Source organism: Cygnus olor, chromosome 17 (genome assembly GCF_009769625.2).
Source record: "Cygnus olor isolate bCygOlo1 chromosome 17, bCygOlo1.pri.v2, whole genome shotgun sequence".
Lineage (NCBI taxonomy): Eukaryota > Metazoa > Chordata > Aves > Anseriformes > Anatidae > Cygnus > Cygnus olor.
The window spans coordinates 4730616-4753743 of NC_049185.1; the positions used below are offsets into that span (position 1 = coordinate 4730616).

The 23128-nt window shown below is 38.4% G+C and overlaps 1 protein-coding gene and 1 long non-coding RNA gene across 2 annotated transcripts in view; both read left to right on the forward strand.

Moving 5' to 3' along the window:
• The first annotated feature begins 1027 nt into the window (after window positions 1-1027).
• On the forward strand, window positions 1028-20132 carry LOC121079484. The gene is made up of 4 exons (XR_005825042.1): window positions 1028-1645; window positions 9805-9862; window positions 14761-14909; window positions 19858-20132. It is a non-coding gene; the product is annotated as an uncharacterized LOC121079484 (long non-coding RNA).
• A 1158-nt stretch (window positions 20133-21290) lies between these two features.
• Window positions 21291-23128, forward strand: part of SLC5A1 (solute carrier family 5 member 1) — a 29771-nt gene continuing 27933 nt past the window's right edge. The window contains 1 exon segment of the mRNA XM_040576837.1: window positions 21291-22786. Coding sequence (XP_040432771.1) covers window positions 22700-22786 — 87 coding nt within the window. The 5' untranslated portion in view covers window positions 21291-22699.

Below are 23128 nucleotides of genomic sequence, written 5' to 3' on the forward strand. Positions count from 1 at the left end.
ATCAATAATGTCAGAGTTTCCTTGCCAAGAAGCCTTTTTCCCAGAGCTTTTGAGCTACTTAACATAAAGCTGCTGTTAGCATTGCCCACCAGCTGAGACTGTCTAGAAGCAAAGACAATTGAATTCAGAAAGGACATTTGTATTCAGTAAATTGAAACACTTGAAAATATTGGAAGATCTGGAAAATTAAAAAGATGGAACCAATGCTCTTTACTTCCATCTTGGTGAAGGAGCTTTCAATGTTAAGCATTTTTATTTGTAAGTTATTCAGGTTATTGTTGTCTTATACTCAAGTGCAAAACAAACAAACAAAACCAACAAAACAACAGCAAAAAGAAAGAAGAAGGCAAATTAATTTTCTTTTGAAGCCCTGTACAGGCATGACTGTACCATCAAGGTATTAGCATTGCTGTGAATGAGCACCTGAGTCACCGAGAGAATGGAAATGTATCAGAAAAAGTACCTTGTATCAGAAAAAGTAGCTAGAATATTCTATGTAGTATGATTTCAGCTAATGTCCCTCTGGAGACTTCTGGTAGTTTCTTACAGACTGTTAAAAGTCTCACCGTCTAAATCAGCATTTAAGCCATGCATGCTGCACCTAAACTTCACATGACCATGCACACTCTCATTCAGCAAGTCTAACCTAAATAAAGTAATATCAAAGCAGATAATGGATTTAAGATTTTTTCTTAAAACAATTAAATAATAGTTCAGATTCCTAAATTTTTTCTTATTCCTTCTGTATTTCTTTCAGCTTCCTGTCTTCCTTCTCTGTTCCTGTCCCTTGCCTTTCCTCTTCTCACAAGCTCATATTTTTACTGCCATTATCTTTTATCCCCCTTCTATTTCCTGAGTCCTTGTGTCCTCCCTGACCTCTCTTCCCACTTCAAATACTTTCTGCCTGGCCTCATGGAGCATCGCCATGGTGACTGCATGATGTCACTGCACTGGGAACTGTTGCCCAGGAAACTGCGTGATGTCATTGCACCGGAGACAGTTGCCATGGTTACTGAGGTAACTGGGAGAAAAGGGGTTGTAATCTCACGGATGGCAGGAAATGCTCCCGTTAATGGCAATAAAAAAGATGCTTTTATTTATGTATTTCTGTTCCAGGGAGGGCTGCCTGTGATTCCAAGTCCCCGTTTCTTTCCTGATACAGTGTGCTTAGTTTGGGTTTTCATTTGATCTGTGTGATTCTGCTCACCTATTTCTACCGTTGAATGTTACTGTGAACATCAAGACACAATAAAATGGGAAAAAACCTACCTTGTCCAGTGCTTCTGTGTAGTATGTTTTCCCACCTGTCGTTGCTATTTGCTTTTTCCTATTCAGTTTCTTTTGTTTCTGTGATGAACAGCCCAGCCCAGCTGTTAGCCCGGCAGATGTCAGAGGTGCACTAGCAGTGAATGTTACATCTCTAAGCTTGCTTCATCTGCCCCAGGCTCTGTTTCTCTAAAGGGCAAGCTATAATTTGTTTTCCACTTCTTTCCTGCCTTTACCAACTTTTGTTTCATCATTGTTAAAATATACCTGCTTTTTGTTTTTGTTTTTAGTAATTGCAGGAGTTCCAGGAAATATCCAATGCAAAAGGTGAAGCAGAAGTTAAATAAAAAGTAGGAGCAGCCATTAGAGATGAAGAAAGGTATGCAAGAACAAGTTTGTTAGCCCTCATTGAGTGCACAGAACAATGTGTAAGCATGTGTGTGTGGCTGATGATGTTTCGTGTAAGGATGTGGGAATGTAAGTAGTGGTAACCATGTGTCTTAAGTCTGTGCATGTGATGTGTAGATCAGTAGCTCTGGCAGAGTGTTGTATATGTGTATAAACATACATATAATTGCTCTGTGGATAAGCTTTTACAAAAACAACTTCTCAAGACTTACTGCAATTTGAATGAATTACATATCAAAGGTGTATTAGACAAAATCTACATGGGTAAGAGTGATTGTCCCCACACAGTAGAGTCTGTGCTCTCAGTACCTGTGCAGATGCTCCAGAGTTCACTAAAAACTGTGCTTACAAGCTTGCCATTAGTTAGCCAGAAAATGGGTCATTCTGTGGTGCTCCTGTGTTTTAAGATCCTCAAGTTGAAAATTCTAATTTGGGTTAACTTCCAATTACTACAGAGCTGAAAACAAGAATTCTGTCAAAGAAGATACAGAGTGCTGGTAGCAGGCCAGATATCAGGACTGAGAAATTTTGGAGTTCTGGAATCTTGACTGAAAGCCAGGGCTCCTGAAATGTTGGGAGGAGGCTGGAATTGAGGTAGCAGCTAAGTTTTGGTAAAACTGGGTGAGGAGTAGGGGAGAGAGAATATAATTTTTTAACTTCATTGGGGGGGAGGGGGGTATAGAAAGCAGAATTTCCAGGCTTAGTTATGGGGGAAAACAAGGGGGTGGCAAAGTGGCAACAGGGATTTTTTGATGTTTGGGGTGAAGTAGTAAAGACCTTTTATTAGAGTTTAATTTTGTATTCCTTTCCTCATACTTTGAAAGTACTATTTGTATAAATGTAGATATGCTCAGTGTACTGCAAAAAGTAATCTCAACCTCTCTGCCAAAGTAACTAAAAGGAAATCGTGTTTCACATCTGTATCTAGGTAGGGCTGCAGGAAACAAGTTATAAGAGATCAGACGGTAATGAGATAAAACAGATAATGGAGGTGGAAAGCAGCAGTCAGTCAGTGTGGAGAGGTTCATAACAGGCAGGTGAGAGACATGAATAATCACTAGCCAGTGTTTGACCTATGTGTAAATTCTTAAATTATAACTTGATAAGTGTTTAGTTAATCAACATGCAACAGCGGTGTTTGGAAATCAGGTCTCTTTGTCCATTTTGAGCTAAGGGACTTGCATCACTGTGAAATGTGGGTCAGTAATTATGCAACTTTCCTGGACTCTAATGGACTATAACGGTTTTATGGTTGCTAGAATTAGGATACTGTTGAATCTGATATTGAAGCGATATTTAATTTCTGCCATTAATGGACACTGGTGTTACTTTTCCTGTTAAATGAGCTTCAGAATGGACCATGAACTTGAGTTTGTTTCATTTCAGCACTATACCAAACAACATGAGATTATTATCTTTAAATACATTGTAAACATTTACATTGGGGTCATATTTTCTGTTAAAATATGAGAAAAATTAAGAACTTTGAGTCTTTCTAACTGTCAGAGAGCTCATGAAAAGGTTGGTGGAGCTTATATCTCTCTAAATTTTGCCTGGAATTGGCAGTCAGATTCATGATTCATTATCCATCTGTCTGTCTCTCATCTTTCAACATGAGTTTTTTGTAAATATTTAAATAGTAATTGTATGCTGTGATATAGCAATACTAGAGACTACATACTGATAAAGAATTACAGATTTGTTTTCTACCACTGTCAGCCAGCTGGGATATCTGTATGTTAAAATCCTGTGTGTAGCAGGGGGAGGCACCATACAGTGCTGCAGGAATGACAATCCCATGAGCAACATGATCTCAGCTTTTGCTGGCCAATGCTTCCATCTACTGGAGATCTGTGTTCTCACAATATTCACTCTGTGCTGTATTCTGAGATCCAGTCTTGATAGTTAAAATCCCCCAAATATTTATCATGTATAAATTACAGTATGTAATAAAAATAGTTCCTCTTGTGATATTAAGTAGCTAGCACAAAATGCTTTTACATGCTCTTTACATTTGAAAGATGTGTAATTGTCTACCTATCTTGAATCAAAACTGTTTTTTTTTTTTTTTTTTTTTTTTTTTTTTTTTTTTTTTTCCTGAAATGCAGCATTTAAGACAGTAGTAATATAAATAAAGGTAGAAAATTTAAAACTACCTTGCTGGTTGGGTAGTTGTGTGATTTGACATGAAATACAGTATTTTCAGGAGGAGACTTCAGAGCCTGCAGGATTGGCCCTTTACGCTTTAGGAGCAAACAGGATTGGGGTCGATGTCCATTGAGAGATGAAGTATTTTAGTATCAAGACTGGAAAAGTAGACTCAGTGTTACTTATGCTGCTACAGTACATGAGAGTTTGCCTGTGCTTCATAAGGGTCACTGCGGGAGGCAATTGACACTGCTGTAATCAGTACTGATTTGCCTTTTAGGGGAATGAAAGGCTTTTTCTTCTGGTGGCTGAAAAGAAACGCCACAAATAGTGCATTTTGGTTTTGTTGTTAGCATCTCCCTGATTCTTTAAGCACCTTGAAGTGACTGATAAGAAAATTTAGGACTAAATTAGTTTCTAGAGGAACTTACCTGTAACACAGCTGATAATACTTCCCAGCCTGCCTTTCTCTGTGTGATTCTTCTCATTCCTCCCTGCAAATCCACTGGTTTGTTGAAAGACCAGCATGGAATTATTATCCCTTTGATATTTATTATTCTTATCAGGCTTTGTACAAATAAGAACACTGTAAAATGTACAGAGAATAAATAGTTTTGGTTCTGTGTTACTGTTATTTATGACAGCGTTGTTAAAAGTAATAATATCAGAACACCTTTGGACTTGATACAGTACTGTTACAAATCACAGAATCACAGAATGGCTTGGGTTTGAAGGGACCTTAACGGGATCTAGTTCCAGCCCCCTGCCATGGGCACGATGCCTCCCCCCACAACAGGTGTCCCAAAGCCCCGTCCAGCCTGGCCTTGGGCACCTCCAGGGGTGGGACAGCCACAGCTTCTCTAGGCAGCCTGTTGCAGAGCCTCACCACCCTAACAGTAAAGAATTTTCTCCTAATATCTAATCTAAATCTGCCCTTTTAGTTACCTCTCATGCTATCATTACACTAAATATAACATTTTTATATGTAAATTATACACAAAATTTACAAGTTTATATGCACTAGATAAATTTCATAGGATTGTATATAAACTATATCAGTGTGTATACAGCATAATCACATGATGATAACATACAAAGTTACAAATATAAATAAATGGTCATTAGCACAGTGCCTCTATAAAAAGGATGTAATGTCAGTGCACCTTGCCCCACCTACACGCAATCTATGCAGTTCTGTGCCCTTTGGGATCATTATTACAGTGAGATAAGTATCTTCATTTGTTCACGTGAAATCTTGATGTGCTCCCCATGTTGGCCTTCAGTAATTAACTTTGTAGAATACATCAGCTTTTGAATTTAACATTACCTTTAAGCTTCTTGAAATACCTGTGCTTGATAAGGTGTTACATTGTTCACGTGTTTAACTTCATTATGCAGTAGCCAGGAGGCAGGGAGTTGGAAAGATGTGCCAAAGCACAGGAATGGCTTTTTAGGGATTAAAATATATGCTGTGTTCTATAAGATTTTTTAAAATGACTAGAATGGTAGGAAGTATAGACTTTAGATTTGCATTGGTTGTTCTTCCACTGTTAAGGAAAAAATAGTTCAAGATGTATTCCACTCCATGTTTTATTTGTAAACTGATCCTATGTGGGGATGTTTCTGTGCTTTTGTAAAAGTAAACAGCTCCAGATTTCTAGGTAGCACATATTCTGACCTAAGTGTTGAGAATGTGGGGGAAATGAGTCTGTAAATGGTAGGAACACTATAGCCTGTGTCCCAAGTGGATAATTCATGTGGACAAAGAACTACTGTTCACCTTAGCAGCCATCAGAAGCTGAGTAGAAATAACTGAGCTGAATGTGCAATTAAAGAGATTACGTGGAGCCCAGAGGCAGAAACGTAAATGTTTTTAGTTTTCCTTTTGTTGTTAGTTCATTTGTAGTAGCAGCAGTTTCAGAAGCTGCCATTTGTAGTCATTTAAAATAAGAAGCATTTTCTTGGAGGTGAAAAAGAAACCAAACTGAAGCAAAAAACCCCACTTGACAGTCCATCATATACCCACAATATACAGGCACCTAGAGATGGAAGGAATTCTTTTCTTTGAGTAATCATGCGGGAGCACATTCCACTGCTGATGTACGTGCTTTCGTCCTAGGGGTGTTCTGACTATCAATATCTTTATGGCTTACATGCTATCTAGAGCTTTAGCAGATTGTGACTTGTGCAGGCGAGTCTGTGCATTATGAACTGAGCTTTAATTAAAAAAAATTCTTTTTACTACCTTTGAACTCAGATGACTCACTGTCAGTGTCAATGGATATATGTGCTCTTGCTGCTTCAATTTTCTTAGGAAGTTACTAAGAATTTATTAGTCAGTCAAATTGCAACTTATAATGTTCTTTAGGAATTTACTCATAGCGGCCTCAGTTGCCTCACATGTGATGTGGCTGTAACTTTAGACAGTGACATATCTTGGAGAAACTGTATTAAGTTTGCAGTCCTAAGAGGTGAAGAAAACAAAGAGAGGTTGTGATATATTGATGGACGTGATTCAAATAATAAATCAGTAACAGGTTTTTTTTGTTTGTTTGTTTTGTTTTTTTTGGAACCAGCTTCCTATCGGGTAAAGAATATGAATACAGGCTTGTTGCACCACAGTTGTCTGTGACGAAATCACAAAAGCTCATAAGAAAGTTTTCACTGGATAAATTAACAGGCAGAAGATGTTTCAAGGTAGTTTTTCCCTGAAGAACTTATTTGTGCAATCATAAGCACAGTAAGATGTTCCTTAAATCTGAAGATAATATTGGTTATTTCAGAGGAAGAAAAGTGTGTATGTACAGGAAGAAGTAAGGGGAGTTATTGATCTGAGCAGTTGAGTCATATGGAAATCAATTTACTTTTCAGTTCCTGGAAACTGAGCATTGCAGCTGGTTATTTATTGTTGTGTTGTATGCTTTCTACCTGTCACTGATGGAACAGCGAGCGCTTCTGTTCTGAAGTAGAAAGATCCTACAAATTGGCTGCTCTGTTAAACAGGGAATGGTGATTTCTTTCAAATGGCTGAATGGTGCAATGACAGCAACATTCACTGGTGAAACTTTGTGACTGATGCATCATTTTGCAAGCTTTACAGAAGTTGCTGCCTTTCATCACTTTCATGATGCTCAGTTGTATGATGTCAGTGCTGGTTTTGAATATAACTCTATTAAATCTTGTCAAGTGGCAAGCAGATGTGAATTCATTTTCATGTTCTTGATGTCCAGTTATACTCAACTTAGCACAACAGCAGTTGGGAAGTCCTGGTTACAGTGGTCAATCCTGGTGTGCTCTGACTGAACAAGCAAGAGAAATGAAATAGGGTTATCTGTTTACACAAGCTTGTCTGTTTTAACAGTTTTGCTATTTTTTCCCCTATATCAGCTGTAGTGGTTGCATACATATCTATTTACTCATTTCTCTTCTGTTCAATAAGGTTTGTAGAGAGATCTTTCATGCCAATTGTTCCATTGTATGTTTTGGTGCTACTTCCACCTTCTTTTCTTCTCCCTATCTATTAGATCTTGTTTCCATGTGTTTATTAATCCTTTCACTGTGTTTCTCATGTTCAAAAGGAACAATAGAGAACTCTTTCTGTGTTTGGAATTATTTCTTCCTGAAGGTTTTGATTGCTTTGGGTAAACAAGCCAAATGGACAAACACCAATTGTAACAATGGAAAGAGGGGAGAGGGGTCTCCTGGAACATAAACCACCTCCCCCTCACCCCCCTAAAAAAGGACATGGTGGAGAAAGAAAGGACCTGTGGTGTCCTCTCAGGAACACTCCAGGCCTGTCAGTGGGATGTGTTCAGCATCATCCCGAGAACCTCTGTTGCTATCTGCAGTGTTATAGCACCAAAACTAACTCCCAAGCCAGGAAAGAAAGTTTCTTTTTATTTTATTGAGTCTCTCCAGGTTGTGTGAGTGAACGTCTCTAGAACTGTGTCGGTGTTTCCTTCCTCATGTTGTAGATTTTGGAGCATTTCATAGCTCTGAAAATTTCATGTTTGCTTTTGAAGCTCTAGAGATGACACTTGAAGAATAAACCCGACTCTTATGTCACCATGCAGCAGATCATTAGCACCAATCTGTTTCTCTCTTCTGTCCCTGGCTCCACAAATAGTCTCAGTGGCACAGGAGTCTATGCTGACTGGTAAATCATATGTAACTTCACCTTAGTTAATAAGGGCTTGTTACATGTGTCTGAATCCACAGTGAAAATGTAAAAAGTAGAAGCTAACTCTAATCCTACAGAGCTCTCTTTCCTCTCATTTCTGGTACTGCTGCCAATGAATGACAAAATGGGGTACAGTTTTCGGTAGCTTCCCTTAACTTTGAGCCCTGTAGATTACTTGTCTATAAATATTTCAAGGTACTTATGGATCATGTGGTTATACTCTTCACTAGTTACGTTAGACACACTGTGAGTGACTGTCTCAGAATATAAACAAATTAATTTTCTGGCACTTTGTATTAGAGTTTCAGAATCCTGCCACCTTTTGTCTGTTGCTGTTTTTATAGCGTTATGAAGATTGGAGTCAGTCAAGATTTACGTGGTATTAATTATATTACTTATTTCCAGGGACACGACAAAGAATGTGACCTTTTCAACGTCATTTCCCACCTTCAGTCCCTGCTAAAGATTGGTGTTGACGCAGTTTTTATGCTGGTTTTTCCTTCTTTATAATTGCAAGCTAAGTTTTCTGGGAAGGTGGACAGTTCTTTCATGCTTGTTTCTTTCCAAGTGTATGCCTTGTTTTGCAGACATTTTATTTTTATATATACATATATATATATATATTTGTGTGTGTGTGGTGAACAAACAGAAATTGTTTGAAGACCACTTAATGTGAACATTTGCAAGGCGAACTGTTTGTAGAGTGAGCTTTTTGAAAAAGTTTGTAGCTTTTCTGGAATGCATGCGAAAGTCAGAAAGTACTGCATTGTATATGATGATAAAGTGGAGTTCCCTGCCTTTCGCTTTCTACTGATTTAGTTGAAAGTACTAGAAAGATATGAAGTCTTTGCCCAATCAGTGAAGTGATTGGTTTATCAGTATTTTGTAAACAATGCATGCAATGAGTGAGTAATTTCTGGTGAATGCCTGATAAAGAGGTAGGCATCCACATCCCTTCATGACCAAGAACTTTCAACTCCCATCACTAAAACTATCCCACTTCAAGTCTCCCTGAGGCTGTAAAGTCCTGCAAAATGAGTTTTCTCCTCTCTGCCAGGATTGCTACCATCTACAGTGGGTTTGAGACCATTCGTGGGGCGGAAGGAGAAAGCAGTAGTTGCTTATATATTGGAGTAGAGGACTGCTTTTTAGAATAAAGAAGTGATTGTCTTTTCCAGTATTGATTGCACAAGAAGGATATGGACAATTTTAATAAGAAATCTGTAATGCCGTATTTTTTTGATGAAGAGGAAAATCTGAAAATGTGTGCAATTACCACTTCAAAATAATGTTTCGAGATAATTCAAAATCTTACCAGAAATTAGCAGAATTAGCAGAATTTTCTGGCACTATAAACTCCCAGTCCATTTTTTTTTCTTTTTTTCTTTTTTTCTTTTCAGATTTACAAGGGGAGGTTTTATATTTGTTGTGAAATAGGATGTTAGATGCACTTAAGAGAGGCAACTTAGTGATCTCTGCTGGCTTCAGACGTGTGAGTTAGTTATGCCTATGCATATTCATCAGAAGAGTGATTTTTTGTCGGTATGGTTTATGTAGTTTTACATATGCTTTGTCATGGATGTGGGATACCCTCTTGTGATCTTTAGATTTGCCAAAGCATGTTGAAAGTTCTGAAAGAAAGAGACTGCAGCCTATTTCCTACAACACATTGTTCTGTAGAAAACTATGAAACAAAATCAGCAGCTTGTTTTTTCTCTGGTTTCTTCAAGGTAAAGCAAAGTGCAGACTTACTGGCTAAACTTAATTCCAGGACTGTAATCCTGCTTTTTTTTTCATTGTAGGAAATTTAGGTGGACAACCAGGAACTTAATGGAATCACAGTGATGTAAAATAAGTGAGGTTAGTCACACAATGTTTCCTTTTGATGGAAGAAAGACCAATCACTGACTTATGTGCAGTGTGAACCTTGTAGATTCTCAAAGCAGGAGACTGCAGTTTGAGCAATTTTATAAACACTAGGGAAGGCTCTCAGTCTTCTGCCAAATTACCGTTGTGGTCCTTGCATTGTCAAAGGGTAATTCATAATGTTTTAGAAACCTTGTCAGCTGGGATCTCTGGCATAGCCCTGTACACAGCACACATGCAAACCTTATTAAAAAGCACATGATGTGTTTGTTGCCAGGGAAACATAAGCCATTAAGCTCTAGAAGCATAATTCATAAGAAACAAATATTAGCTATTAACATCTACTTTCTCCATTAGTGCCATGAAACCTATATGAAATAGCCTTGCAGTCTCCTAGCTAATGGAAATGACATAACTGGAGAATGAAAAGGTGAAATGAGAAGTTATAATTCACTGAGCTCTAAGTATGGACAGAGTAATGAGAATGTGGGACTGGGCATGTTTTCTTCTCTCATGTTGATAATCCACTGAGCACCTGGTTATCCTGCTCATGTTATTGAATATTATGGCTCACGTTGAAAGCAAGCCTTTGCCAAGCAAAGAAAGAACAGGTCTACTTTTCCCAGGAGTCTTTCTGGAATATGAAAATAAAAACTAGATGTGGGAAGGAGGATGGGGAAGTATTTTCTATTGTTTTAAGTTTTAATACTAAAATCATTTTAAATTTGCCTTATGGATTTAGTATCCCCTTTAATATGTAATATCCATTTTCTATTCCATTATAATTAATTAACACAATGTGGTTATAGCTTTTTTTAATGTTCTTTTGGTCAATCTCAATTTGATCTTAAAGTCTAGAAGCTGGTTTCTTCCTCTTCATCTTTCTCTTTCTGGTAATTGTATTGGATTAATTACTTTTTTAATATTCTGCAAAGCACATGATAACTTTTTGTGAAGAATTCATCGTAGCCACGCAGGCACTCTGTGGCAAACTTCCACTGTGCTTGTGTTCTGAGAAATATTTCTAGCAAAAAATGAGGAGGGGAGTGAATCTGGCTTAATTTTTGACTGGTCTAAACAGTTGCCTCTCCTGAAATGCCATCCAGGACCATGGATAGTCAGGACCCCAAAGCTGGCTTGTGTTACTGATATGTTGTGGCTACCTTTGTTCAGCTTGAAGATCAGGAATTCAAAGTCATTACTGCCCTTTACTCTCAGCTGTCCCATTGATTTCGAACCATCCTTTATGTATTCGAGAGGAGAATTAACATTGTCTGGGGAAAAAAAAAAGTGTTGATTTTACCATATTGGGGTAAAGCTAGCAAAAAAATGGGATTTGTAACCTCAGGCTCCAAGTCATCTAGAGTTTAATACAATAAATCAACTATAGTAAATTGAAGTCCATTGTTAGCTTTGCTCAGACTTTATTCAGGCACCATACCTGTGGCTCCAAAGAGAGGTCTATATGAGAACTGAACAAATAGTGACTAGGTGCTTCCAGACTTTGCCCCCACAGCTCTAATGTAGTTTCAGTTAGCTCGCATGCAGTTTCTGTTCAGATAAGTCACAATGAAATAGTAGCACTGGAGTATACTCTGCTTTCTCCTGGGTTTTATGGGACTTTGCCTGATAGCAACTTCAAGGATTTGGCAGTGAGTGAATATTAAGAAATGAGCATATGACACTGATGACTTTTTTTAGTGGCATAATTGTGAGAATCTGCGTCAAAACTCTGGTTTGTGAGCCTTTGACAACCTATGTGAATGCAGGGATAAGCCTGCAAAACAGCCTTGTGTAGCAGGGTGGTCTTTGAAGAACAGGAAACACTGTATCAGAGATCTCCAGATAACATAATTTAGCTTGAAATGGGCCTCCAGAGATCATGAAGGACAGGTTGAACTTTGAAGTTAGATCAGATTGCTCAGGGCCTTGTCCAATCAGCTGTTGGAAAATCTTCAAGAATAGAGATTTCTCAGTCTTTTTAGGCAACCTGTTTCAGGGCTTAACCACTCACACTGATTGCTTTTTCCGTGTATATTAAGTCATAACTTCTCCTGCTGCAATCTGTGACCATCATATCTTGTCCTTTCAGTGTGTACCTCCAAGAAGAATGGTTCTGTCTTACCTGTAACTGCCCTTTAGATATTTGATGACAACAATTCAATTCCCCTCCCAAAGCCTCTCTTCTTGAGGCTACACAAATTCAGATCCCTCAGCCTTTCCTCATGCATCATGCAGTCCAGGCACTTAAATATTTCAGTGACCTTTCACTGTACTCTCTCAATTTATCAGCATCTCTTTGGTGCTGAAAGGTCCCAGACTGGACACAGTGTTCAAGGTGCTGCCTCACAAGTATAAAGCAGGGTTTGCTTCCATCAGTCTGCTAGCTGTGCTCTCGCTAATGCAACCTTTTATGTCCTTAGCCCTTGCCAAGAAATGTTGCATTTGCCGACTCATATTTAGTTTGGTTTTCACCATGATCCTCTAGCCTGTTTTATGGCGATTTTCTCTCCCAGGTGCAGGACTTGTGTTTGCTTGTGCTGAATTTCACAAGGTTCTTGTTGACCCATTCGTGCAGCTGGATGAGATCTCTCTGAATGGCAGCCCTGACCTCCAGTGTATGAATTGATCCCTTTAACTTAATGTCATCTGTGAACTTGAAGAAGGTGCATTCTGTTCCATCATCAAGCCCAGGTTACTGATGGTGTTAAACGATATTGACCCTGATACAACCTGTAACCAGCTTAGACTTTGAACCATTGGCCTTTGAGCCTAATGGTGCAGCCAGTTTTTCACCTACCCTTTCGCTCACTCATCCAGTCCATACGGCCCCAATTTGGTTACAATAACGGCAAAAGCCTGCTACTCCATGTTCACAAAACCAGTTATTTTATTGTAGAAGGCAGTTGGATTTATCAGGCATAGTTTTCCCTTGGTAAATCTGCAATAACTGTTCCCAGTCACGCTTTTTTTTCCTTGTGCGCCTGGAAATGGCTTCTGGGAGGATGTGTTCCTCTTCAAATATGGAGAATTCTGAAACTTTCGAGGGGCACACAGTCGATTTCAGTAGCAGAAATTACTGTTGCAGCAGCAAGTTGGCCAAAGTACTGAGAAAATTGTGCCTTAATATCTGAAGAAAACATTGTTTGTCTTGCAAGTTGGATCTGTGGGAAGGCTGGATTGCTAGCAGCTCAAGTCTGATGTGGCTTCTACTTATAAACATGATCTCACAGCTGTACATGTCTGACAGCACAGATGTCGTATTTATACTCGCTGATAGCATGGTATACTAAAGGATACACCCAAATGTGCTGCATCTTGATATTCACGAATGTCCCCCTATGAAATAAAAAATGTGGAAGTTTGTGGAGGAGTTTATTCTTTGAGACTAGTCTTCTCCAAGTTCAACATCAGGAAAAAACACTGGGCTGCTATAAGGACACTTGTGTTTCACGCATGCCTGAATACTGTGCCATTTTTGACCTACCGTTCCCAAACACCATTTGCCAGGCTGTCGCAAAAAGCAGCATCAAACTGCCTAGGAGCTCACCCATAAGTGGCTCTTTTCCTCTGAAAGCAAGCAACCGAGATGCATGCAGACTCCCTTTGCTGAGAACACAAGTGCCTGCTTATCATGGAATATGCCTAGTGAAAAAAAGACAGACAGGGAGGTGCAATGGGTGGAGAAGGCTGCACAACTGCACCTTTCTTCAGATGCTGACAAGACAAGCAAGTCAAGGTTGAAGGGCTTCAATTTCTCAGTGTATGCAGTGTCTTGGTCTGACTAGAGCGTCCAGAGTATGTGATTTTTCTTCAAATGTGGAGAAACTGAGTGGAAAGAGGATTTTGGAGTGGGAGAGACATTGCTTATGTTATTTGATGATTTGGCAATGTTGGCACTAAGCAGAGAGAAGGGAAGCCTTGGAACCTGTGACTGCCATTGTTCTGTTTTCAGGCAGTTTGGGGCTTAAAACCTACTGTTGCAATTTCAGAAGTGACATCAGCCGAGTGGAAGTTTCTTGGCCCATTGGTATGAAGGCATGCACAGGTGCTAGTGGTAGGCTTTCTTCATGTAGCTTGCCCCAGCTGGAGAGAATTATCTTTACTGTTGGCCACAGCTTTTCTTGATTCTCACTGACAAGAGTGATACTTTTTCTGTCAAACTACTGGACATTATGGGGTCACTGCTTACTTTTGACATGGTCTGAGATAACATGTTCAGATTCACTGAAGCATCTGATCATGATGAGAAGAGCCTTTACATGGTAAAAGGAGTCACCCTTCTATTATTGCCAGTTGTTCTGGACTTGAATGAATTATTAACAAGCAGTAAAATAATAGCCACTCTTAATCAGTTGTGTCCTGTGATTGTACAGAACAATTAGTGTTCTCTACCCCTTGTGATCTCTCAGAACAAGGGTATGTAAAAGTACCATTCAAGCCAAGAAAGGTAATTTGTAGTGAATGAACATGTGAAAGTAGCCTCTTATGTTTGGAGACTCAGCTTTTTTAGAGAAAATCCTATTACTGATATGCAGGAAATCTCTTAGAATTTTTCTAAGTTGCAACATATAAATCAATATAAAAATGAAATATAAATTAATAAAAATGAAATATAAAAATGAATGTTTCTAGATGACAAAAGAATTCCCACAAGCTACAGAGGTGTTTTCCAGCACAAAATCTTCACCATATTTTTTACATAAATTTGTGGTTTGCTTACTCTTTAAAGAATTCAGATCAAATTTTATCTGTGAGTACAAATGGAAACTCAAGTTCTTAACTGACCCTTCAGCACTACACCCAGAATGTCCTGGAATGTTAATCTCTCATTCTATCAGTGATCTTTGCCTGATGTTCTTAAAACATTTACACTTCTTTTGCATAAGCAGATCTTGCTATTCTGGGAGTAATCACTGAGAGGAGATTGTGAGCTTGTACTCGAATGCTATGTAGCCCCTCTGGATGTGTTCTGTTTGGATCGCAGTGGAAGCTACATTCTTATCTGGGGTGACTCTGGTATTCAACCTGATCTACACAGGTAAGTCTTAATGTCCTCAGAAAAGTTTCCAGTAAAGCAACATCCTGAAGATATGAAACTTCTTAACTGACAATTATAAATGTTCCAAATTTAACACACCCTTCTTAAACATAGTGTACTGCACTTTGCAACAGCACCTCAATCACAAGTTCCACACCTGAAATATTGTGAAAGTAAAGACTAGTTTAAAGCTAACAAACATATTGCTGTAAGCATATGTAGAGAACCTGTCATCAGTACTTCACTTCCTTGCCCAGTTACCACCCAGTTCACATTAACAATCTTTAGTATGTCCTAGGTTATCATGAATTTACTCAACGATCTTCGTTTCTGGTGGATATTCACATATGGATTTTACATACTGTGTTAGGTGTAGCAAGCTTCTTGGGAATCGGATTACTGACACAAGCGATGATGATGTTAAAAGCATGGTAATTATTGCCACAAGTATAAGTAATAGAATAAGTATCGCTGCTGAGTTAGGTGGATTTAGTTACGGCCTCTTCTATGTATTCATTACCAATGATGCTGAGTCCTGAGGTTTCTGGCAGTTAAAGGGGCTGTCAAAGACTATTGAAGGCCATGGGAGTTTTTTCTTTCAGCAGAGTTGCTTGGGTAATAAGAGAAGTTGATGTGTCTTGATGCTAAAAGCCTTATTATGCTCTTATTGATTTTCCACTTTGTTTTCATCTCTGGCTACAAAGAGCAAAACTTGAAATGTTGAATCCCCATAGAACTAATATGATAACCTTGGGGAAAAACTCTGGGCTTTTAGGAGGAAAAAAAAAAAAAAAGATTTTCAGGAGTCTGTCTCCCCTTCTTTCAGTATTGGCATAATTTTGTATTCTAGATTTCAGCTGCAGTCTGTGCAGTGGATTGAATGAATGAAAATATTACTGTAATGACTATTTTTGGTAAAAACGTTCAATTTTTAATAAATACAAACATTACAGAGCAAGAGCCCAACACTGCTGAAGAGAAAAGGAGAAAGATGTATGGCTAGGTTTTTATTTCTGTTGTGCTGATCCTGGGATGTATGGTTCAGGAATGCATAGAAGAGCTTCAGGACATTTGTTCCCTGAGGAAGATTTCTTCTAATGGAGAACATCCATAACTGAGTATCACTTCTATTCTCTGTATTCTGTAGCGGTTTGGGGAATACCTGTTCATCCAGTTAGTCAGGCTTTCTGGGTGTTTTGAGTTGTCAGATAACAGGAAAGATATGGCTTTTGAAGCCAGTGTATTCCTAAATATTTTCCTTCTTGTGCCTGAGCATTCTTTAGGTGGTAATCAGCCCGTGTTCTCTTCCCTTTAACAAAGAAGGCAAGTGTCAATAACCTTGAGAATGCTGATGTCTTATTGACTATTGCCTTTAAGCATTGTTTCAAATTAAAAGCTCTCTCAGCACAATTTTAACTACGTCTAAAACATCCGCAATCTGTCTACCCTAGGGATTTAGCAGTGCCAAAACTGGAAGAGCAGATTTGTTTTAGCAAGAGTTGGATACTTTGAAGAGTTTGAATAGTTTGACTGTTACATGCAATCATCAGCTTGTCTGACATTCTAGTTCATCTCCTTACAGCAGAATGCACGGTAGCAAATTTTACATCACCTGTAAAGATGAAGATTTTTTTTATGTGCTGGTATCATCAAACACTCATAAAGATGTAAGTGACCAACTCATGTCTCAGTCAAATTCCCAGAAATACCCACACCCATCATCATTGTCATCATGCACTGTCTTATATACGCAGCTAAATCCTCACATAAATAAATGTCGTATGTATTGGTATGCACATATACCACAGACAGAAATAATACCTGTTTAGACCTAATGTATAAAACTGTTAACCTGGGAGGTCCACAAACTAAAATCCCTTCTAGAAATGTTCTGCTTTCTTCAAAATTATGATTAAAATTTACCCAAAGACTGCATCAGATAGGTCTTTCATATTATGGAGGAGATTTAAATGATAAATCTTTTAAATTATATCAATTTAATAAATCTTCACATCTGTCTTGGCTGTGAAAACAAGATTATAAAATTTATATATATTGAGGTTGCAGTTTTAGTAGTGACAGAATTTTGCGGTGACTGACAGCAAAGTATCAGAAGGCTTTGTGTGAAGTATTTTGAACAGAACATATATTGCTACCTGAATTTGATTGTTTACCAGACTACCACTAAACTCAAGATGTCACTTTAATCAGAGATGTAGAGCTAAAATTATCATAGAACGGCTTGAGTTAGAAAGGACCTTAAAAACCATTGAGTTCCAGCCCCCTACCATGGGCAGGGATGCCGCCCGCCACACCACGTTGCTCAAAGCCCCGTACAGCCTGGCCTTGAACACCTCCAGGGATGGGGCAGCCACAGCTCCTCTGGGCAGCCTGTGCCAGTGCCTCACCACCCTAACAGTAAAGAATTTCCTCCTGACATCTAATCTAAATCTGCTCACTTTTAGTATAAAACCATTTCCCCTTTTATAGTTATGATTGGAATAAAAAGAATATGCTAGCAAAAATGTATATTCTGAGTTAATAATCTAAATCAAAGCTTCGAATATTAGTTGAGTGATAACTTTGTCCTAGCCATCAAGTTATTTAACTTACTTAGCCTTAAACCTCTTGTGTCATTCTGGATTATAGGTTAATATTTTTAATGCTGCTTTCCACAGAACCTTGAAATTGAGAGAAAACATTTGTCCTCTTTGTTCTGCTCAAGATTCTGTCAGAACTCAGTCTGACCAAAAGATCTCTGCACATCTTACTGTTCCCTGTTTCTGATAATCTTTTGCTGTTTAAGCAATCAGTTGGTTTGTTGCAAATATGAATACAATGTCTTTCAGTTCAAATTCCTAAAAGAATGTTTCTTCTGGGTTCTTTCCTACTATGTTTTCTGTTTTTACCAATTTTCCAGAACCTTCATGATGTATTTCGTACAGTGGTAACGTATTAGTCAGATTTTTTCCTCATTTAATTTCCTGACCAAACATTGTACAAACAAGCTTAACTGAAGTGCGCTAGAGCACTAGGAACCCTGTAGAGCAAGGTGATGTAGCTTGACATATATATTTTTATACACACACACACACACACACACGTAATATATGAGGCTATTACACTAGTAGATTATAATATTTTTCCTCCCCTACTTGGATTTCTTTAATCAAATTAACCTGTCAAATACAATAAATAATAACGTATTTGTTATTCCTCAAGGGAAATCAAAGCATATCTGCAAAAGCTGAAGCTATCTGTTGCTCGAGAGTGATTACATTTATTTCAAGCAAAATGGAGTATGAATAACCAGGGTTTTCATTAGGTCACTTGAACAACTGGAGAATGATTTCAGTGGAAAAGGCCTCAACAGCTCATCCCCTGTTCATTTCTTTCCTGCATTTTATGGAATGGAGACATGGTTGTTCCTAAAGCATCTCTGAAACATGAGTGGCAAAAATGTTCGTGAGAGTTGTGGTCATGATTGTGCGGGCAGTCTAGATAATTTCTTCTACTCTTTAATTTTAGCTAGAGTAAAAGTAAATCGGCTTGTGTCTCTCAGAAAATGTTGTTTTAGGGGACAGGTAGGAAGCTCCCAAGAAGGATTAACAAGCTTCTAACATAGACCAAATAAGAGGAATTGGATCATGAGAATAATGCATATGTCGTGTTACACAGTTCCTGAGATAAAAGTCGTACTTCTGTTTTATGAGAGTGCTACTCAATTAAGAAGTTGCTTGTGGAGAACAGTCTGCCCAGCTGTCACATGGCTAAATCTGGTGACAGCCTGCATTGGTTCTGGGGAGGATTTTTTAATCTGCTAAGGAATTTATTCAAATATAATAGTCCAAAGGGAAATTTGAAATGCATCTCGTGTCATAAACTCTCTTGCATTGATGGCGTGAATTATAAAAATGAATAAAGCATTGATAAAATAAAAATAAAATCAAGTTAACTTATTTGTTATCTTGTAGGAGGAGTACAGTCCTTGGACTGTTGCTTTGATAACATTGGCAAAGATACCACAGGGCTGGGCATATTTAGTGATCATACAGAGATAATTTAATCACTTGCTGAAGGACTGACTATATTTACTTCAATTCTCTTGAGCTATCTGCATATAAATTTATTTTTATGTCCTCTGACATTTCTCCTCAGTAGAGATGCTCAGTAGAAAATTAGTCTAGAAATACCGTTCATTTTATTTTTTTCAAAAACCACATTTTTTTTCATGTTTCTTGATCTGATCCTCTAAATGAATAGGAATAGAATGACCTTGCTGTCTTTCTGGTATCCTTTTAGCAAGGGAACTGTGTTCCTACTGTTAGCTACACCTCACTACTGGAGTTTGAGTCTTTTTTTCCTTGTAAGCATTTCCTCTTTTATGGATTCCACTTTTTTAGTTTCCAACATCTTTGTCATCCTTCTGTGAATAATTCTTCTAATTAGATACAAATTTTGCTCACTTAAGGAAGATTGCACAAATAGAAAATGTTCTTATGCATCAAAAAAGCACTAAATAATCCTTCTGTCTCCTGCTCTGCTGTACTGTATTATTAGGACCATCTTAGGAAAACATTGCTGAAAGCAAAATATGATATCATATGCAGTTGTCCACTTGCAAATATGATTTCTTTTCTCACTATGTTTATAGGATGTGGGTGGGAAACCAGCAAAGGAGGAGGAGAGACTTTGCTAACATAGTATGTGACTATTTACAATGCAAATTTTTTATCTGTTTTTGTCCTTTATCAATTGTACAGGCTATCTGATGTATAAACTACCATTTCAGAGGAGCATCCCCAAAAGAAATCTTCTTGTTTTATAATGAAATTTGGAGGAATGTTAGACAGTTCCTCTGTGGGAGGTAGTTTGCATACTAATGCATTGTTCTCTTTGTTTGTGGTTTGTTTGTTTTACTATTTGCTTTATCATTTGCCATCATCAGGAGGAAGACTTACATGGGAGCTGGAATTCTGACATTGTGATCAGAGGGTGGCAGCTGTTTCAAGCCTTTGTGGTACAGTTTCTTGCAAGCAGAACATTTGTTGCCAGTATGGTACTAGACAGAAACAATATTGGTCATGAAAGACACAATAAGTTTTCAGAGGAAGTGACATATGTAACTGTTTGCATAGAGACAACCTAAGACTTCTATAAATCTATAAATTAATTCCATTCAGGCTCCATCAGTGATCTGGTATGTGATTTTGAACAATTTACTACATGTTTTTTGCTTTTATCCTTTGTCTGTTTTGTCTATTCAGGTAGGAATGGAGATATTCATGATATGCTAGTGTTGTCAGACTTGGTCAGAGGAGAGTAATCATTGTAGACTTGGATCCCTGTGTTATGCTACTTAGACACATTGTTATTCTTGCTCCAGTTAAAACCTCTTCTAAATGAGTTGGCCTGGCTCACAACAGAGAGTAGAGAAATTTCCACAGTATATCAAATTATTTTGTCATTTTGTCCAGTACTGGAGCCCTGTACTAGACCAGATACTTGGGTATGATGAACACATGCACTGAAGCATGTTGCTAGTCTGGGTGAGAGAAAAAGAAACTGTTGCCTCCTGATGCAAAGGTTGTGCTTCACATCAGGAGGTACAGTCATGCTTATCTTCCAAAAGCTTTCATACAAGGCTAGGTTCAGCCTTTTTCAAGTCTGGAAACTTGGCTGACCTTTCAGAAACCATTTATATGCATTCAATTCATGAAGTGATTCATTTAGTAGACCAGTAATCTGCTGAGTATAACACTTCTAGGATTCTCTTTGGACTGCAGATATGAGGATGTGGAGACCAGATATTAAGAGCCTTGGCAAAGCTGCCGTCTCTTTTTAGTACTCTTGTAGAGAAAGTTTAGTTTATGTTTGTGGCCTTCAGAAAGAAAACAGAATTAAGTCAATGGTTCCACTCTGTGTAATGATGGGAGTTGCATGATTGTTATTTTTTAGACATTTGATCTCTATTACTGTTTCAAGCCTTGGAGTCTTGATACAGCCACAATAGTATCTATGGACAGGAAGCTGTAATGTTTCCTAGCGTTTCTGAGCTCTTTTTTTTGCAGAGGTCTGGATGAGAACACAGGATATGTTACTGTAGATAAGCTCCTGTCTAATATTTTCTTTCCTTTACCTCTGTAGATTGAAGCAGAAATGAAATTCCTGAAAATCAAACTTATTAGTTGCAAGAACACATAGGAATCTGGTAATCTTTGTAAAGAAGAGCCATCTACAGCCTATCTTAGGCAAACTGTTTCCTGATAATTAAGGTTAGTAAATAAGTCCTTTTTTTTTTTTTTTTTTTTTTTTTTTTTTCTCCTCCTCTGAAATACACAGTAGGGAAGGTTGCAGCTAATGAGAGTTCTGGATGCTCAGCAGCTTCCAGGGTTAATTTTTTTCTCTGTTGGCTTTATAGCTAACATTTCACAGACCTGCAGAACAAACTGAAGAAGGTGTTTTGGGAGAGATGCCTGAACTGTCAGAGTACAGGATTGTTTTATGAGTACCGAAGATCAAACAATACTAATATTTTAATTTTATTCTTAAAGGAAATGTTACAGCTTCTGAGACTTTGATGCTCTTTATTAGCCACAATTACAGAAGGCTAGTTTACCTGAGAAAAATTCGTTGCCAACAGATTGCCAGACCTCAGTTTCAACTCCTGAGGAAATAAGCACTCCAAGATCAATCAAACCCACTGTGTTTTCTATGTACTGTACTGCTTGTTCTGCTCAGTGTGACTTCAAGTAACATACCGCACACTTTAATCCCAAAAGGCAGCTGTGAATAAATACTGATTCTCTAGCAAAGAGTAGGACTTTTGAATGTCCTCAGAGCCCAGAAACATGCCTGGCACTAGTGGCTATGGTTCTAAATATCCTGGATTTTTCAGATTTCTTCTACCTCAAACAGGCATTGTTTAGGAAAGCTTCCCTATTATGCATTGTGAAGATCTGTCTATAATCAGTGTGTCTCATATCTTGTGACCAGTTATTTTGCTTAGCTTTATTTTGAAGTCAGAGGAACAAATAAAGGGAGAGCAGACCAAAGCAGTGATGAACTTTGAACTTATTTGAATGTGAAGCTGATTAGCTACAATTCAGAGAGCACAAAACCCCAGTCTGAACACCCTGAAATTCAGCACAGGAAACTCCTGGATCTGAGTCTCGTGGTTCACATGCATCTTTACCTGCATCCATGTGAGAGATAAAAGCAGCTTCAAGTTGTCTCCTTCCCAGAAACACAGGGCTGCTTCTCCCTTGTGTAATCCTGCTGAGTTGAGAGATGACACAGGGTGTCCCAGCTCCTGGACCCCTGGGTTTTCCCCAAGTGCCAAGTCACTCCTCCTCACAGATAATTGTTTACCATCATCATCTAAAAGAACTATGTCTTCCATGACTAGATTTACAGGTACAACCACTTAAAAAAAAAAAAAAAAAGTATTCACAGTGAGGTAAATATGCGGGTTTATTGCAGCCAAGCCACTCCTTTCGGTGCTCATTCCTTCTTAGACATCTGCTCGTTGATGTTAAAACCCTGAGCACCTTTGGCAAGGGGAGTGAACTCTGAAATCTGCAGCACCTGTAGCAGGGGAGCAATATTTGAGAAGGAAGCATTGTCCAGGGAAAAGCAGCAGCTTCAACTTGTGTCCCATGTGAGACAAGTGAATCTGAAGTTATATATTATATAAGACGTAGGGGGATGACAGCAGTTTATCATTAACCTGAACTCTGCAAGAAGCATATAAGGAGAGAAAGAAGAAGAAAGCCAGAGAAGCAGCCAGGATGGAAACCATCATAAAGATCAACAATGCTGCGGACATCTCTGTTATTGTCATCTATTTTTTGGTAGTCCTGGCAGTGGGACTATGGGTAGGTTGGGCTTTTTTTTTTCTTTTTTGTGCTTGATGAGCAGGTAGTTTATAGAGTCCTAGGAAAATGGCTCAGTTAATGACAAATGTGTAATTGTATAAAGATCTTGGTGCTTAATTGAGATAGTTAATATGGAGATGGTGGGGAAAATGTGAGTATTTACTGGAGAGGGAAGGATGATCTGGAGAGGCATTTATTTAGGTGGATGAATAGAGCTAGTGGAGAAGGAGGGTTTGTGTGGGGAAGGAGCTGAGAGATCGGATCAGTAAAGACCAGGCCAACTAGGGTTGCTGTTAGAAAGCAGGCTAGTAGGGAGTCGAGGGTGTGTAGCACTGAGGAACG